Genomic DNA, 21,309 nt, shown 5'->3' with positions numbered 1-21,309 from the left:
TATTCTCTATTCTATTCCTCCTCCATAAATTAAAAGCAGGTATTACTTTTCTTAAGATAAAATCAAATAACTAATATTTTCTCAAACTATTTTTCGCTATAACTTCATAAGCAAGTTATTGTTAAATATATTAGCCTAGTCTTCAAAAGCTTTTTTTGCCCAATAATGAAAAATAGTTTCAGCTAGGGCCAAAAAGTATGCCATACTTTCTTATTGCAAATAGGTAATGAGCTAATAATTTGGATTGACTTTGCCTTCTTAAAATATCCATTTAATTAATTCATTATGGAAATTAAGTTACTCGACTGAAATAAAAAATGAGCAGGCACATACCCATCAGTTCCTCACATAATAAAACCTGCCTCTGAATTTTATTTGTTTCACTAATTTGCATAGAAAATAAAATTATTAAGCCAAGCAAGAGACATCTGTTCAAACCAGTTTCGATTGCATTTCATATGATATACGTGAAATTGAAGAAAGTGCTTAATAACTGTGTTGAGAACAATTAAAAATACAATTGGCATTTGGCAGTAATGATTCTCGAAAATAAAACTGGGAACTGGTTTAGATGGCGGGACAGATGTTAGTATAAAAGAGTCCCAAAGCCTCTCAGACGGCACAACAAACACCCACGATGAAGTTATTTGCACTCTGCGCTATCCTGCTCCTCGCCATGGTGGCAGTCCAGGCCAACCCCCACGGAGGACGACATGGTGGCCACGGAGGACACGGTGGCTTTGGTGGATACGGAGGACCCGGTGGCTTTGGTGGATTTGGCGGACCCGGTGGCTACAGTGGACTCGGAGGACCAGCTGCCTATGGAGGAGGACCAGCTGCCTATGGAGGAGGACCAGCTGCCTATGGAGGAGGACCAGGGGTCTATGGCGGAGGACCAGGTGCCTATGGAGGAGGAAGTGGATTTGCCGAGGCCAAAGCCCAAGCCTCAGCCACGTCCTCTGCTTCTGGTGGCGGAGGAGGCTACGGTGGTCCAAATTATTACGGATAGGCGACGATAATTCTCGCAGCCAAGAAAAGAAAAAACTTAACAATTGTCTTTTAATAAAAAAATACTATACCATACAAACAGCCTTCTATTTTTCCTGTACTAAACATATAATTATTTGGGTCAGAAGTCAGTAGCATGGTGCGTCTGCTCGCCATACATTTGTTAAGAATTTTAATCTACTAAGTTAGAATAATTTTATTCAAACTTGACTATGTTTTAGACTTAACGTGATTAGACTAAGGCTTACAAAATGATGATCGCCTTAAGTACGAGTAATCTAATTCAGGAAAAAATGTCGAACTAAAGACAAAGTAATCGCTTTTGAAAGCTTAATAACAGCTAAACCTAAACAAACAAAGGGTTTAGTTGTTGTAAAGCCTTAAAAAAGTGCCATAATAGTTGAGCATTTAGTACTTTGAGCACGTTTATCTCAAAACTGTATCATGATAATATACAGGTGAAGTCCTTTCAGATTTTTTAGATTTCATAAATAGTCTCATTTACGTACGCCTTACGTACATACGTTTGAATAAATTCGTAGTTCAATAATAATAAATCGAGTAAAGGCTGATCCGACGATATCTTCGTAAATATACGAAAACAATACTGACTGTTCCCTTGTTCTAATTTGTTAAAGGACTTTAGATTTGTTTTTAAAATGATATCATTTTTTTTATCATTATAGCAATGTGCATTGCATTTTGTCCTTATAAAATGTAAAATCTTCTCATTCTTAGAGTGGCAAAGAAGTTTAAAGCACCCTTGAATTAAACGCAGTTCTTGATAGCTTTATATCATTAAGCCAGCTACTTAAGTGTTTTCAGTCATCGATCTTTTACTGCGGCCTAGAAATATGCTTTACTTACCAAAGTAACAAAACATTTTTCAAAAGCTAACCTGTTTTCAATTATGAACGATATAGTATATTAAATAATATAAAACGTCATGCGTTCTTAATATATGTCTAATTAATGTGCTAAACGGAACCCCCCATATATATGTACTTATAATAGCAATAAGCTTGTTGCCGTTTTTTGTTATTTTTTATTAAACAAGTCCATCCACCTGTCGGGGATGCTGGTATAAAAGCGAGCGGCACACGCTCAAAATGCATCACAAGCTCCTACGATGAAGTTCCTGGCTGTCTGCATTTTCCTGATCTTCGCCCTGGTGGCCGTCCAGGCCAATGGAGGTGGTGGCGGAGGAGCCAGTGCCCAGGCAAGCGCCGAGGCCACTGCCAACAGCTATGGAGGCCCAGCTGTCGCTTCTGCTCATGCCAGTGCTATCGCCGAATCTGATTCCTCCGGCGGACGCCATGGCCCACACAGACGAGGATAAATCCAAGATGGAGTTATAGGTGGACTCTTAAGAAACAGCCACGTCCACGGACGAGCCTTCTCTGTTGAAGCGATTTCGATACCAAGTTTTAAATTAAAATGCAAGATTTTTTTCCGGATATCTTAACTGTTGTTTTATATATTGGGGTCGAAACAAGTTAAGCCAGCAAATCTCAAAGTTTCAATGATGTTGATAAATGTATCTCAAGCCCCCTGAAAAGTTGGCTACATTTGTAAACTTTTTTGGTAGATTTCAACGGCAACCAAAACCCCGCTATAATAACATTAGGATAAGATCCAAAATCAAATTAAAAATACTTCCTTCCGATGAGATGTGACAACGAAAAAAATATTCAATTAACATATTTGTCTTTCGGAAAACGACACTTTTGTTGTCTTGACTCGGTAATGGTTAAAGATTCAATAACCTCAAATAATTATCCCTCCAAAAAACTGGCTACATTTTAAAGGCATCTCCTTGTAGCTTTAAATCAGTTCGATTTGCGTATGGTTTTAAATCAACTCTTTCAAAAAAATTAGTAAGGTCTTATTATTATTTTAGTTGCTGTGTGATCTAAAATAGTTCAATTTTCTTCAACGGACTGAAAATTAACCAAAAATGAATACGTTACGTGATTAAAGAAAGTTGTTCTTATATGTAACGGTATATTCAGCAATAGAAAATATTTTTATTAATAAATATAAATTTTGAATAAATGAATGATAAAAAATTTGATAAAAGGGTTTCGCTTACACTTTGCAGTTTAATTTTATAGACGAAAGTGTCATTAATTCAGATAAGTATAATTCTTTTAGTCTCGAGATATTCCCAGTATATTTAAGTTAATTGAAACGCCTCTCGATTTTTCGTCGAGCCCCTATAAACTTCCTTCGTTTTTGGGGTTACCAAGACTGACGTCAGAGCTCTACATCTGATAAAATTTCTTCGGTAGCTACACCTAGCAAAACCAGTTTTTCTTTAATTTATGGCTTTGATTCGCCCAAATTCACTGAATATGATTTGCATAATTAAATATGCACTAATCAAAATACAAGACAAACAAAACAGTACACTTTATACCCTTTTTGTTCTTTTGCACTAGAAAGTGGAACAAACACAATCGTTTGAAATATATAATTTGTTGGTGAATTTATTGAGTTTAATGTTATGTTTAAATTATGTAAATAGCTTTGGCGCAATTTTTAAGTTTCTCTTTTCCTTAAACATTTTATCTTAAAATGCGTTACCCAAGGCGTAAAAACCTTTATTACGAATATTTTGCACTTATAAATACATACTTTTCAAAGTTCATTTTTAAGGTGCTAACGAAAAGGAATCAAGCCTTAAAAGCTTCCATAAAAAAAGGCTGCATTAACGACTCCATCAAGAAATTAGAACTAATGGATCACGAATTTTAAACGTGATAAATATTCACCTACATTTTTGTTAACGCTGAAGCTAATATTTTTTATCACAAAAATATTTTGATTGAATAAATCATATAATATTTGTTGGATCAAGAATTTGCGATCTCAAATCAACTTTTTCAAACATGAATGATTCGTTTTTGGTTCAAGCCAAATAGCAATTCCATTATATGTACTTTCTTTGACATCCAAAATCTCGATCGTTATTTTGAATGTCTAAGCTGAGTCATACATAGTGCATTGGTAATATAATCTTTAGGAGAATACATTTAATCTTTTCGGATTAAGGGTAAATAAAACAAAGGCAAAGACTTGTTTTGCTTAGATATCAAGGGAAAATTTTAGAATATTGCTTTTGATATTAGCGATTAGTCTAAGAAACCGGTTTACAAAAACCTAAATACATTTTTTTTTAATTAGCACGTCAGCAGAAAAACTTGAAATATTAAATAAAAACACAATATAATGTTTAATACAACTAAATAGCAGACCGCTTATGGCTTGCGGTCTGTTTAAGCATTAAAGCATTTTTTTTATTTATCTTTCCATTCTTACTTCATGAACTCTTTTCTAATCTTGCTTTTAAGAGCTTATCACCCTTTAGGCAATAAAATACTTTTTTTAGTTTCTTTTTTTATTTTATAAATATTAAAAAACTAATCAAACGTGAAATTCGGATCATAATAATCGCTTATTTGCCGTTAGAAACAGCACTAGCATTAGCATTGGCCTCAGCATTGCCACCCCTGGAGTTTGCGACAGCATTGGCATTAGCGTTGGCACTTCCGCCTCCGAAACCGTTGGAGTTTGCGACAGCGTTTGCGTTAGCGTTAGATTCTGAATTGCCACCGAATCCTGCAGGTCCTCTATTTCCGAATCCTCCCTGTCCTCCATTTCCGAATGCTCCCTGTCCTCCATTTCCGAATGCTCCCTGTCCTCCATTTCCTCCGAATCCTCCTTGTCCTCCATTTCCTCCGAATCCACCAGGTCCGCCAGATCCTCCGAATCCACCTTGACCTCCGAGTCCACCAGGACCGCCAGGTCCGAATCCACCTTGACCTCCGTGTCCTCCAGGACGTCCTCCAGCTCCTCCGAATCCTCCACTTCCTCCGAATCCTCCAGGAGGGCCGCCAGGTCCACCTTGACCTCCAAAGCCAGGTTCGCCGCCGAAGCCACCGTTGAATCCTTCAGATTCGGCATTGGCGTTGGCATTAGCGTTGGAACTGCTACCTCCAAACTGGGGGGCGGCGGCGGATACGGCCAGGATAACGGCGAGAACAACGAAGACCTTCATGGTGATCTGCTTGATCGGAGCGACTGAACAAACTTAATAGCCAATGCCGCAGGGCCCGGCTTTTATAGTGGCCAGACGGCCGGCAGACGGCAGCTGAAAACCAAGATTGTCTCGGCTCTCGGTAAAAAATTAGCATGCAAACAATAGTCACTGCCGAAAAATCAAACCGCAGATGGGGGATCTACGCAGGTCCAGAGTGGGACAGATAGATTCCAAAAAAGTTAGATAGAGGCTATGATTAAATGCAATGGTCTGAGGAAAGTTTGCAAATGTCTTTAGACCAACACGAGCCGCGTTCGTGGTGGTTTCCTATGGAACCGGTTTGCTGCTATCAATATTTAAACGATTAATAATATTTGTGTTTATATTTCATTAAGCCGGTATTTTTCTTTATTTTCGGCACTGTCACCGCGTCGCTTTCAGATGGGAAACGATGCGAAGGTAGTTAATTATCCCAGAATCTACCTGGGTACTTTACTGCTTGCCATCGACACTAGTATGTATGCACGTTTGAGTTTAGAAATAAAGATGGGCAAGGTGGAATCACTATAAAAGAAACAGTGTTCCGAGATTTAGAAACTTCCCAGTAGTAAAATTCATAATTAAGAACTTACTGGGTAGCCTATTAATATTTAACCATGATCCTATCACGGTACTTTACAAAATCATCAAAGGAGAAATAGTTACAATTACGGCTTTGGAGGGGTTCTTCCTAAAAGAACAATACAAAAAAAAATTTTCTATTTTGAATTTAGTACATTTTACTCAGTTAAGTATTATTTGAATCACATTAAATTCCATGAAGGCAGTATTTCAATTGTCTTAATCTTAATGTTACAAATCTTAAAAAGGAACAAGAGAGAACGGTATAGTCGAGTAAAGTCATTCTTATTAATTAAACGTCCGGTTTTAAAAATTTTCGGCGTGCCGGTAGGTACTGGCAGGTGGCGTAAAATAGGAAGTGTTTCGACCCTATACATTAGATATATAAGGATAATTATTCGAGTCGATCTAGCCATGTCAATCTGTCTGTATGAACGCAGAGATCTCGTAAACTATAAAAGCTAGAAAGTTTGGATTAAGCAAGTAGATTATTTCAGCAGGGTGCCATGCACACTCTAACGCCCACATTTTTAAAGATTTTGTAAAGGTGTAAATTGAAAATGATTTTATTGATCAATACTTATCTAAATGCTGAAAATCGTACTAATCGCATTGTAATTTTAAATATTATGACTAACTAAGGCTTTGACGTGGTCCGTAGTACTGCTACCGTCCGCTAGGAGCCGTAGATTTAACATTGGTCTGTAGTACCGCCACCATCCGCTAGGTGCCGTGGCACTGTGTGAAATTCAAAATAGAATAACGGGTGTCTGGTTGTCGAAGAATTCTTTCTTTCTTTTTATTTAATATATTTGTATATTTTTTTGTTGAATATTCAACAGAATCTGGGAGTACCCAGATTGTGAATTTAAACGTTATAAAAGGCTTCAAAGCTAACAAGAAGTAATCTTAATTACTTTTATTTGTTCTATTGTGAATTTATCTTACTCGAAGAATAGAATAGAATAGAATAGAATAGAATTAGAATAGAATACGCCAGAGAAGACAAAAATATTCTCAACAAGAAAGGAAGTTGACTTCGGCAAGCCGAAGTTTGTATACCCTTGCAGTTATAAATGTTAAATTTAATTCGAAATTCCTTAAAATGCAAAATATGATATTCCCAATTAGATAATATGTCAAAAAACAACGAAGCTATTGTTTGTTTTATATTATTTTCCCACCAATTTTCCGATCGTTCCTATCGCAGCTATATGATATAGTCGTCCGATTTTGATCAAATTAAATTCGAAATTCAGAACTAATTAAAAAATGTTACTTTATGCGGTCGGAAACGTCTCCTTCACTGCGTTGCAAACTTCTGACTGAAATCATAAAACCCTCTGCAAGGGTATAAAAAGCCTTGTCAAACAAAAACAACTCTTAACAAGGTTAAAATAGTGACGATCACACCACCAATATAAAGAGGTTTTGATATCAACTTTTGTGAAAAAAAATGATTTTAAACTGAGTAAGTAAACGCACTACATAAAATTTAGTCATTCGGGCCGCTTTAGCAAAATGTTTTAGATTTCTACCAACACTGTCATTTTTATTTGCAGCGCGAATTTATAAATTTTAGATAGTGTATTATTTAAATAATTAAAATCATTTAATTAGCATATATACAGTATATACTAGTCTCCTCGCGCATACTTCCGGTGCGATTCCTCACTACTTGGACTGCCGTCCACAGTGATTTTGTTCATATTAGTTTGCAAACATTCCTGTGTGAGCTATAGGATATTGTAATAATAGTAAGGCTTTCGAGAAAGTTTAATGAAGACAACTTTTATACTGGGAGCCTCATTTGATTATTAGTGATCCTGATAAAAAATATACAAAATGCCTGAATGCGTTGCAACCTTCTGAACAAACTTAAAATACTCTCTGCAAGGGTATAAAACATATCACATCTGGCTCGCCATATTACAAATATGTTTTTATAAGGTCGCACAACTTGCTTTAATTAGCACTTAACGCCATGCGTTTCCTTGTTCTACTATCAGACCAAAATATTCCATATTACAAAGCAAATATACCTTTTTTGTATATTCATTTTGCTGTTATTTACCGGCAACCAAACGAGCCCCTACAAAATTTACATACATTTAGCTGATGGATAGACATATGTATATGTATGTTTGTTTTTAAGCCAATTTACATTTTATATTCTAATTTATTGGGCGCCGGACTAGTGAAATATAAATAAAAATTTGAGCTGCGGACGTGCGATCAATGAAGTAAAATCGATAAGATCCACCAGGGTTGTTATCGAATCCCAGTTCTTACAAAAGCTTCTTGCTATTAGTTTTGGGACATTTTCGTCCCAAATTTATATTAACTTAAAACAAGAAAGAAAGCCAAAGTTTTTATACCCGATCCCTTTGGAGCATTGTATATACTATACAGAGCTCTGCGATTTTTAGAAAACTAAAAGAAAGTTACAGAAATATTGAGATAATGTTCCATTTATATGTTTACCGAAAACAAAATATGTTGGACTTTGTATTATTTTGACATTTATTTTCCGAAAATGAAATATTGAATAAATGTCATGTGTTCTTTTCTGCGAATTTGATCAATAATATCCAAAATATAATTATTTCCCTATTATATTCCCATTAATTTTCATATCCTTCCTATGGCATATATATACATATATGTATATATATATATACTATACTTGTCCGATATTTTTTTAACTTTATTCAAAATTCTGAAATACTAAAAGAAAGATATTCCCAAGAGTTGAGTTAGTATTCAAAAAAACCCTCTGCTAGGGTATAAAAATAAGTCCTTTCTGACCTAGTACATTATTTGGGTTTTTAATTAGCATCAAAACAGCCAACCAATCAAGTCCGGGATGTATAAATGAAGGTGGGCTGAACGCTCATGATGCATTATGATGTCATAAATGTAAAATGCGTTACCTTAAAAAGTTGTTGACAGTCTATAATACAATTTTATTTTATTGCAATGACTGTTAAAAAACGATATCGGTTGCCACCGATACTGCAGCATTGCGCACAGCCATTGTGGTAACGTCAAAATCAGAAAGGTCTGAACAACTTTAAAGGATTTCACTGAACATATGGTTGATCAATAATAATAATATTACATCTTGTTGATATTTTAATCATCGACGTATCACGTTAGCTTCTTTTTTACTAATCATGATTCTTTGCGTTTAGCAAAACTATCATAAGATATTTGTTATCTAATACTTTTCATCTTGTTCTGCTGAGCGCGGCCACTAAGAATCTTGTGGTTTTCAGGGAGATAAAGTACAAACTAGATTACAGTCAAAGAAATGTTTTCGAAATTTTATTAAATGGATTTGTAAAAGACTTAAGGACAGTCAGGTATGCCAACATACGTAGTTAAATCACCTCTAGTGTTAATGCCGATTGCTATTAGCGATTTTTTTAGCGAGTACAAAATGTATTTTTGATAGTAGAGAAACGTACGCCAAAAGACAATTAGCCAACCATTATTATACACAAATAAACTTGTTCATTTAATTATTTTTTATTTTATTTACAGTCGTTTCTTATTGCTTATTTCCAAAAATGTCTTGGCTTGATCTAACCGCGGAATCTACCGCCACCGCCACCCGACGACGCAGAAGCCGAGGAAGAAGCAGTTGCCGAGCCACCGCCACCTCCTCCGGCACCACCGGCCGATGCTGAGGAAGAAGCTGTGGCAGAAGAGGTGCCGCCGCCTCCAGATCCTGGGCCACCTCCAAATCCTGGGCCACCTCCAAATCCTTGGCCACCACCAAATCCTTGGCCACCTCCAAATCCTGGGCCTCCACCAAATCCTGGGCCACCTCCATGTCCAAAGTTGCCACCACCTCCTGGGCCACGTTGAAAGCCGCCTCCTCCAAATCCAGGTCGGCCTCCTCCAAATCCAGGACCGCCACCGAATCCTGGTCCGCCACCGAATCCTGGTCCGCCACCGAATCCTGGTCCGCCTCCGAATCCTTGACGGCCGCCGCCTCCAAAGCCGCCGCCTTGGGCTTGAGCATTGGCATTTGCATTCGCGTTGGCGTTGCCACCACGATATTGGGGCAGGGCCGATGCCACCGCCACCAGAACGGAAAGAGCGACGAATAGTTTCATGTTGAGTTGTTGCCTCCTCGAGAGTGGTCCACACACTTGGACACTGCACCACCGAGCTCGGCTTTTATTCAGTTCCGCGTGGGGAGAAAGATTCGCAAGTCTCTCGGTGATCCACCCTGACGCGTTCTCCCTAAAGCAGCGGAAAAAAAACAGAATGAAATATCAATATTCATAGCTCTGCTCATTAGCAGGTTCGGAACGTACGCATACGATCGCAGACCCTACGCTCCATAGACCCGGCTGTTCGATCCCCCACTGCAACCGGTTAATCCCAAGCTCGAGGGCACCTCAGACGCGCCCCTTCCGCTAGCCGTCCAAAAAAATACATAAAAATAGCATAACGATGGATTCGAACCACTGATGACATATGTCGAGTAGTTTCAAGGGTTGGGACTCCGGACAGGTAAGCAAATAATATGTTTTCCCTAAGTGTTTTCTTAGCAGATCATAGCAGGTAATAAGCTGCCAGATCAATGTTTTCGAAAAGCCTTCAATGGAAAATCCTAATCCAACTGCGGCCGGTACTTTCAAAGATTCATTATGTGTTAAGTAATAATCATTATGTTTTCGTGCTATTTCTTGGTAACAATAATAGCTATAGTGGATAAAGAATTTTTTATAAAGATAAGTATCTAATACTCGAAATTGTATATTCTATAAGAAACAAGGAAGAACGCTATAGTCGAGTACCTTGGCTATCAGATACCCGTTATTCAGCTAAAGAGACCAAAGGGAAATGGAGATATGCAAGCAGCAATGCGTGGTTGAAATGCGCCACCTACCGGCGGTAGACTGACTTAAGCGTTATGGATAATTGTTATATTATGTGGAACTGTAGGAGCCACAATTTTGGGCGGTTTGTGGGCGTTAGAGTGGGCGTGGTAGTCTACTGAAACAAACTTGCGCTGCGTAAGAAGCTCAGGAATCTGCACGCCAAATCTCAATAGCCTAGCTCTCATAGTTTCCGAGATCTTAGCGTTCATCCGGACAGACAGACGGACAGACGGACATGGCTAGATCGACTCGGCTAGTGATCCTGATCAAGAATATATATACTTTATGGGGTCGGACACGCTTCCTTCTGCCTGTTACATACTTTCCGACGAATCTAGTATACCCTTTTACTCTACGAGTAACGGGTATAAATATAGTTGTAATATTTTATTTTTAAATCATTAAAACATTTATAGCCTTAACTAATTCCAAGCAAACTGGATCTAGTTTCGAATTATAAAATCTAATGTACCTACGAATATTGAAATTAATATGAATTTAATTTTTTTAAATGAAAATACTAACTAGAACTAGTTCACTTCAAGCATCTCTAAGGGATAATAAATAAATTTCTCCATTATATCAAAAGCAGTTGACTGATTTCACTGTCCGCAATAATTTATGCTAAATTTTTTGCTCTTACCCAGATGTTTAGCTTTTAAATTTTTTCGCGAGACACAGCTTTTTATCTGTTTGTTTATTTAAGCTTCAATAAAAGCCGAATATATTTGATAACGTTTTAAAACCGGTATTAGGTTAAATTCGAAATGAAAAAATCTTCTAACTAATATCGGAGGCATGATAAAGAAACAACAAAATCACAAACAAAAAATTTGAAATTCAAATGGATTGATTTTGTTTGCTTAGTTTAGGAAGCAATGAAAAAAGCCATGACGCTAAGAGTGGCTCAATATAAGGGGACTCCCATTTGAAATTTTGCCAAATAATGCTGTGGGATTTTATTTGGGTACATAATCATGCAATAGGGTACTGAAAAGTCCCTCATCCCGAAGCCCGCATCACCCAAGAAAAGTATATCCAAACTGAAAAAAAGACATGTGAAACTATTTTTATTACTTTTGTCGACTTATATGCATAAGTTAACGGCAATTTTATGCAAAAAAGTACTCATCGGAAGCGAATATAAAAAACATTCAAAAGCAAAGTTGTCGATGCCCTACATCAGTAATTTTTCAAAACATTAATTTGTACTAACTTCAATTGGAAATCAATAGTTGTAATAGAAACCAATATAAAGTACACTGCAGCGTAACAATATTTTGAAACATTAAATATAAAACCACAATGTTGTACGCATCCATAATTGTATCTTATATAAATCAGGAAACTGCTTGGAAAAAAAAAATAATACAAATAATAATCACACTTTTAAATATAATCACAAAATAGTAATAATTTGCATACCCACTACTTTTAGAGTTAAAGGTATGTTGTATTCGTTAAACAGTATTAACAGGTATAAGGCAGCGCTTTCAATACTATAAAGTTCCTATACAGGGTCTTGATCGGGATTACCAGCCATGTCCGCCCATCTATATGATCGACGAGAATTCAAAAGAGAGTGAATCTTATCATGCCTACGTATTTTGAATGTTTTTCAAAAGAGCCCGTAAATTATGATAACTAGGGTACCCAACTATACAGTTTTTCTTCTTTTTATTTGAAATGATTTTGTGTTGAGAAGTATATTAAAGACAAGCTACCAATCTTTCTTAATTTGCAAAAAAATAAAATACCTTCTTTGTGGATTTTAAATATTTTTATTTCAGACTTTCTTCAAACATTTATATTAACTTAAGCTCTAGATCATCTGCTCTAAGCCCGCTTAGCCGTAGAAGCCACCGCCGCTGGCCGAGGCCGATGAGGAGGCGGAAGAGGAGGCAGCTGCGCCACCACCACCTGCTGCAGAGGCCGATGAAGAGGCTGAGGCTGAAGCTGAGGCAGCTCCACCGCCACCACCACCACCACCACCACCGCCAACAAGGCGTCCACCGCCGCCATGATGTCTGCCACCACCTCCGAATCCACCGCCATAGGGACCACCTCCATATCCACCGCCATATGGACCTCCTCCGAATCCACCGCCATAAGGATTTCCTCCGAAGCCGCCGCCATATCTACCGCCATATGGACCTCTTCCAAATCCGGGACCACCAAATCCGGGACCACCAAATCCAGGACCACCATATCCGGGACCACCAAATCCGGGACCACCAAATCCGGGACCACCAAATCCGGGACCACCGCCAAATCCAAATTGCGGTAGGGCCGATGCGACGGCCATCAGCAATGCAAGAACAACAAGGGTGTTCATTTCGTAATTTCTCCTTTTATGTATCTGATGAATTTTCTCTGGCCGATCGCTGGACTGTCTGATTTGGAACTGACGGATTCTCAACAGAGCCGCTAAAGTATTTATACCACCTGGATTGTTCAGACAGCCGTCACATACCGGCGAGACAAAATTTGTGGCGAGATGGCTGCGATGAATTGTTTCGGCAGTTGGGCCGACCTCCTACCGGTTTTCTTTATATTGTATTCCATTTGCTTTCAGATCTAATTACACAGGACAACATAAATATCATTTTTCTGCTGAACCTTTTTCCATGACTGCGTTCTTTGGTGATGTCTTATATATCAAGATAGATCTTTTTAAAAAAAGTTTTGTATTTTTTGATGAAAGTATTTCGACCTATATATTTTATTTAAATAAATTGATTTAATTTTTTAATAAAGCACGATTAATTTTGCACTTAATTCATCAACTAAAAGAATACTTTTTAAAACGTCAGAAAAATGCTACAAATAAAAACTTTATTTTAAATTGTGTAGAAAATATTAGAAAAAGGAGAAGAAAGATACATAAGAAGCCGAAGATTTAATACCCTTGCATTACTCGAATTTAAATGTGACTAAAATAGAATTAGTACTAAATATTAAAAAGGAAAATTTAAGACAATGTCTTGATAAACTTACAACTAATTGAGGATCGAGAAGGTCTCCCTCGCTGTGACCAAAATAATACCCTCTCCAAGGGTAAAAAATAAAATTAATTCAATAGAGTATAACCAATTTGTCGCATAGTGTTACTAACCGATATGATGACTTCGTTTGACGGGTAATTCCCAAACACGCTCTTATAGAAGTGCATAAATACCGACCCACGACCAACAGGTGACCGAGGTACTGGAGTTTGGAAGAAGACTGCCAGCTTGTTTACAAACTCTGCCGATACTATAATCAAGTCTTCCTGATTTGTGTAGTTCCCCACCGAGATCAAGAGTACTTTGCGCCGGCTGATTTCGTCTAATGCCGATCAACTGACAAGTTCATCTTGAAGAGTTTATTCCCCTCTATATTGTTTTGTTCGTCAGAAAGCGGTTTCGATGACGATGTTTTTCAAACGCTGCTCGATTGGAGTGGACCAGTTGGAGAAGGTGAGATCACTGACAGATCGCCAGTGGCTATTGGGCATTTCTCTAGGTTTCGGGGCTATTCTGCACAAGAGATGGCTCAGTCCATGTCAGAAAGTCTTCAGTTCCGATCGTGCAGCATGTTTGAGATTTTAATTTTTTTTTATGTTTTATACTGTGCACAAAATCCTACGACTAAAGCACTACGTATATTAAACTTATTAATATAAGTTTCAGTACTCAGATACACGGTGCCAAAAATTATAATATAATATTAGTTCCAATAATTTGTGTATTTGTCAAATTCGACACATGAATTATAACCAATAAAAACCTTTAATCATATATTAATTTATATAAATACTTAAAAAACATAAATTAAGCATTGTCCATTTATCTAGTTAAAGTTCATTTAAATTTAAATAAATAAAATGAACGAAAACCCGATTCAAATACAACAAATGCCTTGAGTTCAATAAAGTGTAATTAGTTCCTCTGGGGCAAATATATCTAGTACTTACGTTTGCAATGAGTAAAAAATAATCTCAGAGTGAAATCTCTCATTCATGACTACTTTAAGTTTACAATCTGTTAGCAATCTGATATGTTTACACCGATCATTAGGCGGAAAAAATCACACATTTTAATGAGGTAGCACACGATAGCAATCGCAAAATCCCCATAATTCGGGGCCTTAAAGATCTGAGTCTTAACAGTTCATAACAATAAAGTCTCCCATGCGCAGCGAACAAGATTTCAGGGACTGTTAATTGATAAAACAACAAACACAAATATCATTTCTTTTTAGAATATGAATACGAGCCGGCGAAACCTGTTTCAGTGTCGTCACACAGCAAACTTTGAGTTCCCTCCGTTTCAGAGGAGATCGGCGATTAGCGACTCATGTCCAAAGGGGTTTTCCAGGTCGGAATTTGTGAAAATTGAATTAGCGGGGTAGTTAGAACTCGGTGATTTTTGGGGGACTAACTGAATCAGTGGTAAATCCGCAAAAAAACTAGATTATCCTGCACTTTGAACTCTTAGTAAATAAAGGCATTAATTTGCCGGCGATTTGAATATTGTTTTCGTTTTTGGCTTATGCAAAAAGCGCGTAACATAATCGCCTAATGGAACCGGTCAGGGGATCCCGGGATCGAATATTTAATTGTATTTATATATTTTTGCCACATTTTTGGAAAGGCCTTTTGAGTATTCATATAAGCCCCTGAGCTTTGGGTATTATGTGATTCTTCCCGAACTGACTTCTTTGTATTGCATGATTAATGGCCTTGAAATGACGCAGTATCTAAATGGAGGATTGCTCGAGTTTGAGTTTTGGCAAATAATAGTTCCAGACTCTACATAATTAGCTGCCTAGCTTGGCGCTTCAAACTTATAACTTCCAAATGGATATTCATTTCGATGAATAAATAAGCAGACCACTTTAATAATGAACTGCGAAGGCAAATATTTGTATATTAAAATCAATCAAATAGAAATAATTTGAGCCTGGCCAAAATGAATATTATCACATTAGCCAGCGGGCTGGGATGTGGTGGAATCAAAACCCAGAGCCATGACGACATGAAATATTATTAAAATGCCAACTAATGAACGTCATGTTAATTATGTAAACACACACGCGCACGGCAATCAGTTCTCTGTAATATTTTCGCATTTTAGCCCCCGTTTATTGTTATTGGCGTTTTCCGTAGTTTTTCCGGCCCACTCCACTCCGAAAATTGAATTACCCGCGCCCAGGCAGGGCAAACTTTTCAATTATGCGGCCAGCGGGCTAATGAACAAAGCGATCTGACCAGAAAACCATTTGGCAACCGTGTCGATATGGATATGCAATCTGAATTATTTAATTTTAATTAAATGCTGGCTGGCAACGAGCGAGCCAAAAAGGTTTATTGCCTATTTTCAGGCCATGAAGTGGTGGGAGATCGTTTTCGAAAACGAAACCGAATGCTGCATACTTCGAGGCTCCACCTGAGATGAGTTGCGTTTAGTTTGAAAATCCGAATGGGCATTGATAAACATTTCACATTTATTTTATTGCCAAACATAAATTGCAGCAAGCAAAGGGCCCGGCCATATTGTCAATTCTACAAAGGCCAACAACTGTTGCAGCAGCGACTCTGTGGCAAACCGCCAACAGTCTGTTGGCCCGACTTCCGCCTTTCCGCTTTTATGTTGCAAAACTGCACCACAGGGGTTCATCGTCCTTGTGCAAATTGGTCTCGGAGTTTATTGCCGGGTCCGGACATTGGACCACGGACTACCGACTACCGACTGCCGACTCCAGACTCCAGACACCGGGCTCCGGGTTCCGAGAGCAGATGCTGCTCCTCCGGCAATAAAAGTGCACTTTCAGCCTGAGACCGAAGCCAAAGCTGAGGCAAAAGGCAAAGGAGCTTGCTTAAGATTTCAATTTGTTGCCATTGTGTGCAACAATTTGCAATAGTAAAACTTTACTTAATGATAAATGTTTGTGGGGGACACATAAAATTCCAGAAGAACGCAGTCTGTCTTGGCCATTTAAGAGATTTATGTGGCCATGAGTGGCATCAATGTCTTCGGTTGGGGCTAATACAACTCCATGCCGCGGTCCCCTCAAATAGGCCATTAATTTTGGTGGAAACTTTGCATGCCAGATTTCCCAACCGCCAAACAGGGGGAAAGTTTTCCTTCGCGTGTCCTAATGGTCGACCACTGCTCCACAAGTAAATGGGTTCCATCAAGGACATAACGATACTTTCACACTTTTCACGTGGTTTACTTTTTTTAACAGAACAGTTCAAGGTTTAACTTTGGCTAGCTGACTAAAGGTTAGATGATCTCTTTGTGGGTTTTATTATGTGAATTATATAATTAATTATATTTTTAACAATTAAAATAAAAGGTTTTTTTTGATAAAAGAAGAAGATAAAAGAACATAAAGATCAATTTGATATTCGCTTGGTAAATTTATTGAGAATAATTTGTATCTCTTTGAAGAGCGAGTACGCGCCTAGAATTATTTTTGTTAGAGGCGATACTTCAATATTCAAAACTCTCCGAAGTACAAAAAGAGCCAAAAGGCAGATGGATCCACATAAATTCTGTAAGTTTAAGATCATGAAAATATTTATTAAGTGAGCATTAAAGCAAAGTGGCAATAGCTTCTCGGGAAAAATATTAAAATATTGAAGAATAATAGTCACTCCCAAATGTTGTAAAATACCCCAAAATAATAAATAAGTTATTCTTCAAGTATAGTTAAGTCGTAAAAAAGGTATTCGTTTTATTGAAATTGGCGTAATACTTTAATCGATTTGGGGAATTACAGGATTTTAGACTTGGGGTAACTGCATCTAGCCATGGTAGCCACCTCCGCTGCCGGCACCCGCAGACGCACTGGCAGAAGCAGAGGCGCTCGAGTAGGCACCACCTCCACCGCCGCCTGGTCCGCCGCCATAGCCACCGCCGCCTCCAGGTTTGCCTCCATAGCCACCACCTCCGCCTCCGCCTCCGCCACCGCCTCCAAATCCACCGCCGCCTCCCGGTCCACCTTTGTATCCGCCACCGCCTCCATGACCTCCGTGCTTGTGGCCGCTAAGACCTCCTCCAAAGTGTCCGCCACCGGGTCCGCCTCCAATTCCAGGCCCAAAGCCTCCGCCGAAACCTGGTCCTGGACCAAATCCGGGCCCACCTCCAATGGGTCCGCCTCCTCCAGAGTGACCTCCACCTCCGGAATGTCCTCCTCCTCCTCCGATTCCACCGCCGACTCCTCCACCTGGTCCGAAGCCCGGTCCTCCGCCGCCTCCAAAGCCGCCTCCTGGCTTTCCACCGCCTCCGTGGCCGCCACCAATAGCACCAGCTGAAGATGAGGCAGAGCTTCCGCCGCCGCCCAATCCTCCACCTGATCCTCCTCCACCTAGGCCACCTCCGCCGGAATGACCTCCACCTCCAGAGTGTCCGCCTCCTCCGATTCCGCCGCCCAATCCTCCACCAGGTCCAATTGAAGAATCATCTCCTCCACCAAATCCGCCTCCGCCGGAGTGTCCACCTCCACCTCCGAATCCTCCACCTGATCCAAGTCCAGGACCGCCAACAATTCCATTTCCTCCTCCGGAATGGCCACCTCCAATAGAGCCTCCTCCGCCAGAATGTCCTCCTCCAAGCGAACCACCTCCGCCGAAGATATCGCCTCCACCGCCGGAATGACCACCACCGCCACCTCCGAAGGGACCTCCAGCGGAACCGCCTGACAGTCCACCGCCAGCAGCTCCAGCACTCGACGAGGCATCAGCTCCGCCACCGCCGAATCCGCCACCTAGGCCTCCACCGAAATCTCCTCCAGAGCCGAAGCCACCTGATCCGTGGCCTCCGGAGCCATGACCTCCGGATCCGGGACCTCCGGAGCCGGGACCTCCGGCGCCTGGACCTCCGGATCCATAGCCTCCGCCGAGTTTACCGCCTCCAATCGCACCGGCTGAAGCAGACGAGGAAGCGGAGGACCCGGCGTATCCTCCACCACCACCTCCTCCGCCACCACCGTATCCTCCGGCGGAGGCCAAAGCCACGCAAACACTTAGCACTACAAACAGACGCATCGGAACCTTTGCCTGCAGCTCACTAACTGTGCTCCCTAGAAAGATGCCGGCTTATATAGGAGACTCACCGGCGTGCAAAAAGCACAAATAGTAGCAAAATACTTGCTGAAATTTCGCAGAGCGCGAAAAAAGAACAGAAACCCAGTCACGTTCTGAGTGCTGAGATCCTAGGGTCAGCCAGGCAAAAACTCAGACAGCACTGGGCCACAAAGAAAGTTAATATTTATTATATACATATATATATTTTTTAATTAATTATATTTTTCGGAAATCCAGTATTTCACAGCATTATTTTAATATTATTATTTCTAAAAAAAATAAATCAATTGTATGTACAAGTTTTCCCTGCGTTTTAAAAAGGTAAAACATTTAAATATTTAAAGAATACATAACTTAAAATTATCAAAAGTTTTTTTAATCAAAACTGCCCACACGAAATGTTAGTTTTAACCATAGCGTTGCACAGTGTAATTAGCTCCCGCGGAGAACAATAACAAGTTCCAATACAATTTAATATTCTCGATTGTCTACTGTTGGAAATTACACTATACCCTAAGGAGAACCGAATGTTTGAAAGGCGTGTTCAACCCGTGGGAGATTCATGATAGCCATCAGCAAGAATGATCGATGAATTAACTTAATGAAGCAAACGCCGATTTCAATTGTTCAATCCAAAATAAACAGAAAAGTATATTTCGAAGAAAAGATGAAAAATGGGTTGAACATTAGGTACCAAGATAGAAAGAGTATATAAACATCGTCATAATCCAGTATTAAATTGCTAAATCTTATGTAAACAAATTTAATCATCATTTGCTTCGGAAATAGCTGCATTGACTCTCGACTCGCCCAAGATTAGATTGATTTTCATATATATGATATTTGTAGGCGTTCGATGGTTACGACAATGACCCTTGAGGTCTACGTCACTCTGGTTTGATAGGGTACTAAACAAACGTAAAAAACATTGATGAGTTATATAAAAATATTAAACGTTTTCAAGGAACATAGTAAAGATTACATTGCAAGCAATTTTATTGCACCTACATCTTGTTCAAGAACATATTAATCGTATTTTATAGCAACTGTAAACTAATGCAAGTGTTTCATGGTTACGTTTGTTTCAGATCTGTCGTAAAATAAACATCTTAAATTGAAAAATAAAGTCTGAAGATTTGGCTCTAGCACCTTAAACTTTCAGTTGTAACTCTAACTTTTTTGACTAGCAAACAGCCCAAGCATTTCCGTTTCCCATAATAAATGTACTGCATATTAAATTTTTACTGTGGATTTGTATTTACTCGTGGTAATATAAAAACGTCACCTTTGAACAGGGAATAAGTTTCTATAGAAAATATATTTTTACGAAAACTTCGCTTAAAATTCAAGGCAGTTAGTATACATTTCACACAAAATTCAATAACATTTTTATACCCGTTACTCGTAGAGTAAAAGGGTATACTAGATTCGTCGGAAAGTATGTAACAGGCAGAAGGAAGCGTTTCCGACCCCATAAAGTATATATATTCTTGATCAGGATCACTAGCCGAGTTGATCTAGCCATGTCCGTCTGTCCGTCTGTCCGTCTGTCCGTCTGTCTGTCCGGATGAACGCTGAGATCTCGAAAACTTTGAGAGCTAGGCTATTGAGATTTGGCGTGCAGATTCCTGAGCTTCTTACGCAGCGCAAGTTTGTTTCAGTAGAGTGCCACGCCCCCTCTAACGCCCACAAACCGCCCAAAACTGTGGCTCCTACAGTTTTGATGCTAAAATAAAAATTTTAACTGAAATGTATTGTTCTCATCAATACCTATCGATTGACCCAAAAAAAGTTTGCCACGCCCACTTTAACGCCCACAAACCGCCCACTAACTTCAAAAAATCGTAAATATGAACGCGGATATCTCGGAAAATATCGAAGATAGAGAAATGAGATTTCAGATTTAGATTCCGTAGGCTTGAGCGCAGCGCATGTTTGTTATGCGAATATGCCACGCCCACTCTAACGTCTAACGCCCACAAACCGCCCAAGCCTGTGGCGCCCACAATTTTCAGGCTAGATAAAAAATTTTAACTGAAATGCATTGGTCTCATCAATACCTATCGATTGATCCAAAAAAACTTTGCCACGCCCACTCTAACGCCCACATCGCTTAAATCTGTCTACCGCCGGTAGGTGGCGCATTTCAATCTCGCTTTGCTGCTTGCATATCACCATTTTCCTTTGGTCTCTTGAGCTGAGTAACGGGTATCTGGTAGTCGAGGTACTCGACTATAGCGTTCTTCCTTGTTATACCCGTTACTCGTAGAGTAAAAGGGTATACTAGATTCGTCGGAAAGTATGTAACAGGCAGAAGGAAGCGTTTCCGACCCCATAAAGTATATATATTCTTGATCAGGATCACTAGCCGAGTCGATCTAGCCATGTCCGTCTGTCCGTCTGTCCGTCTGTCCGTCTGTCCGTCTGTCCGTCTGTCCGGATGAACGCTGAGATCTCGGAAACTATGAGAGCTAGGCTATTGAGATTTGGCGAGCAGATTCCTGAGCTTCTTACGCAGCGCAAGTTTGTTTCAGTAGAGTGCCACGCCCACTCTAACGCCCACAAACCGCCCAAAACTGTGGCTCCTACAGTTTTGATGTTAGATAGAAAATTTTAACTGAAATGTATTAGTCTTGTCCATACCTATCGATTGACCCAAAAAAAAT

General features: G+C 39.4%; 4 protein-coding genes across 4 annotated transcripts; 2 read left to right on the top strand and 2 right to left on the bottom strand.

The window, feature by feature from the left end:
* The first annotated feature begins 637 nt into the window (after window positions 1-637).
* Window positions 638-1,068, top strand: LOC119547793 (WW domain-containing protein C660.06). The gene has a single exon (XM_037854806.1). It carries the CDS (start codon window positions 638-640, stop codon window positions 1,007-1,009), a length of 372 nt encoding a protein of 123 aa, XP_037710734.1. The 3' UTR covers window positions 1,010-1,068.
* Window positions 1,069-2,134: 1,066 nt separating this feature from the next.
* LOC119547402 lies at window positions 2,135-2,465 on the top strand. Its single transcript, XM_037854251.1, has one exon. It carries the CDS (start codon window positions 2,138-2,140, stop codon window positions 2,345-2,347), a length of 210 nt encoding a protein of 69 aa, XP_037710179.1. The 5' UTR covers window positions 2,135-2,137; the 3' UTR covers window positions 2,348-2,465.
* A 1,925-nt stretch (window positions 2,466-4,390) lies between these two features.
* LOC119546155 (glycine-rich cell wall structural protein) lies at window positions 4,391-14,586 on the bottom strand. The gene is made up of 3 exons (XM_037852264.1): window positions 14,525-14,586; window positions 9,264-9,925; window positions 4,391-5,091 (listed from the first exon to the last, which is right to left on the bottom strand). The coding sequence occupies exons 1-3, from the start codon at window positions 14,569-14,571 to the stop codon at window positions 4,466-4,468; spliced, it is 1,335 nt and encodes a 444-aa protein (XP_037708192.1). The 5' UTR covers window positions 14,572-14,586; the 3' UTR covers window positions 4,391-4,465.
* Window positions 14,587-17,262: 2,676 nt separating this feature from the next.
* On the bottom strand, window positions 17,263-18,637 carry LOC119548066 (glycine-rich cell wall structural protein). The gene has a single exon (XM_037855152.1). The coding sequence runs from the start codon at window positions 18,602-18,604 to the stop codon at window positions 17,363-17,365; it is 1,242 nt and encodes a 413-aa protein (XP_037711080.1). The 5' UTR covers window positions 18,605-18,637; the 3' UTR covers window positions 17,263-17,362.
* Between the last annotated feature and the right edge of the window lie 2,672 nt (window positions 18,638-21,309).

Source organism: Drosophila subpulchrella, chromosome 2L (assembly GCF_014743375.2).
Source record: "Drosophila subpulchrella strain 33 F10 #4 breed RU33 chromosome 2L, RU_Dsub_v1.1 Primary Assembly, whole genome shotgun sequence".
NCBI classification, from domain to species: Eukaryota; Metazoa; Arthropoda; class Insecta; order Diptera; family Drosophilidae; genus Drosophila; species Drosophila subpulchrella.
This window is presented reverse-complemented; position numbering and strand designations above follow the sequence as displayed.

Bases quoted from the DNA above. Each gene is read 5' to 3' on its own strand.
- LOC119547402 (XM_037854251.1), top strand. From the start codon at position 2,138: ATGAAGTTCCTGGCTGTCTGCATTTTCCTGATCTTCGCCCTGGTGGCC.
- LOC119546155 (XM_037852264.1), bottom strand. From the start codon at position 14,571: ATGAATGAGAGATTTCACTCTGAGATTATTTTTTACTCATTGCAAAC. The intron at 9,926-14,524 runs GTAAGTACTAGA...CCGCTGCTTTAG, and splicing joins ATTTTTTACTCATTGCAAAC to GGAGAACGCGTCAGGGTGGA. The intron at 5,092-9,263 runs GTTAGATCAAGC...AAGTTTGTTCAG, and splicing joins CGGTGGCGGTAGATTCCGCG to TCGCTCCGATCAAGCAGATC.
- LOC119547793 (XM_037854806.1), top strand. From the start codon at position 638: ATGAAGTTATTTGCACTCTGCGCTATCCTGCTCCTCGCCATGGTGGCA.
- LOC119548066 (XM_037855152.1), bottom strand. From the start codon at position 18,604: ATGCGTCTGTTTGTAGTGCTAAGTGTTTGCGTGGCTTTGGCCTCCGCC.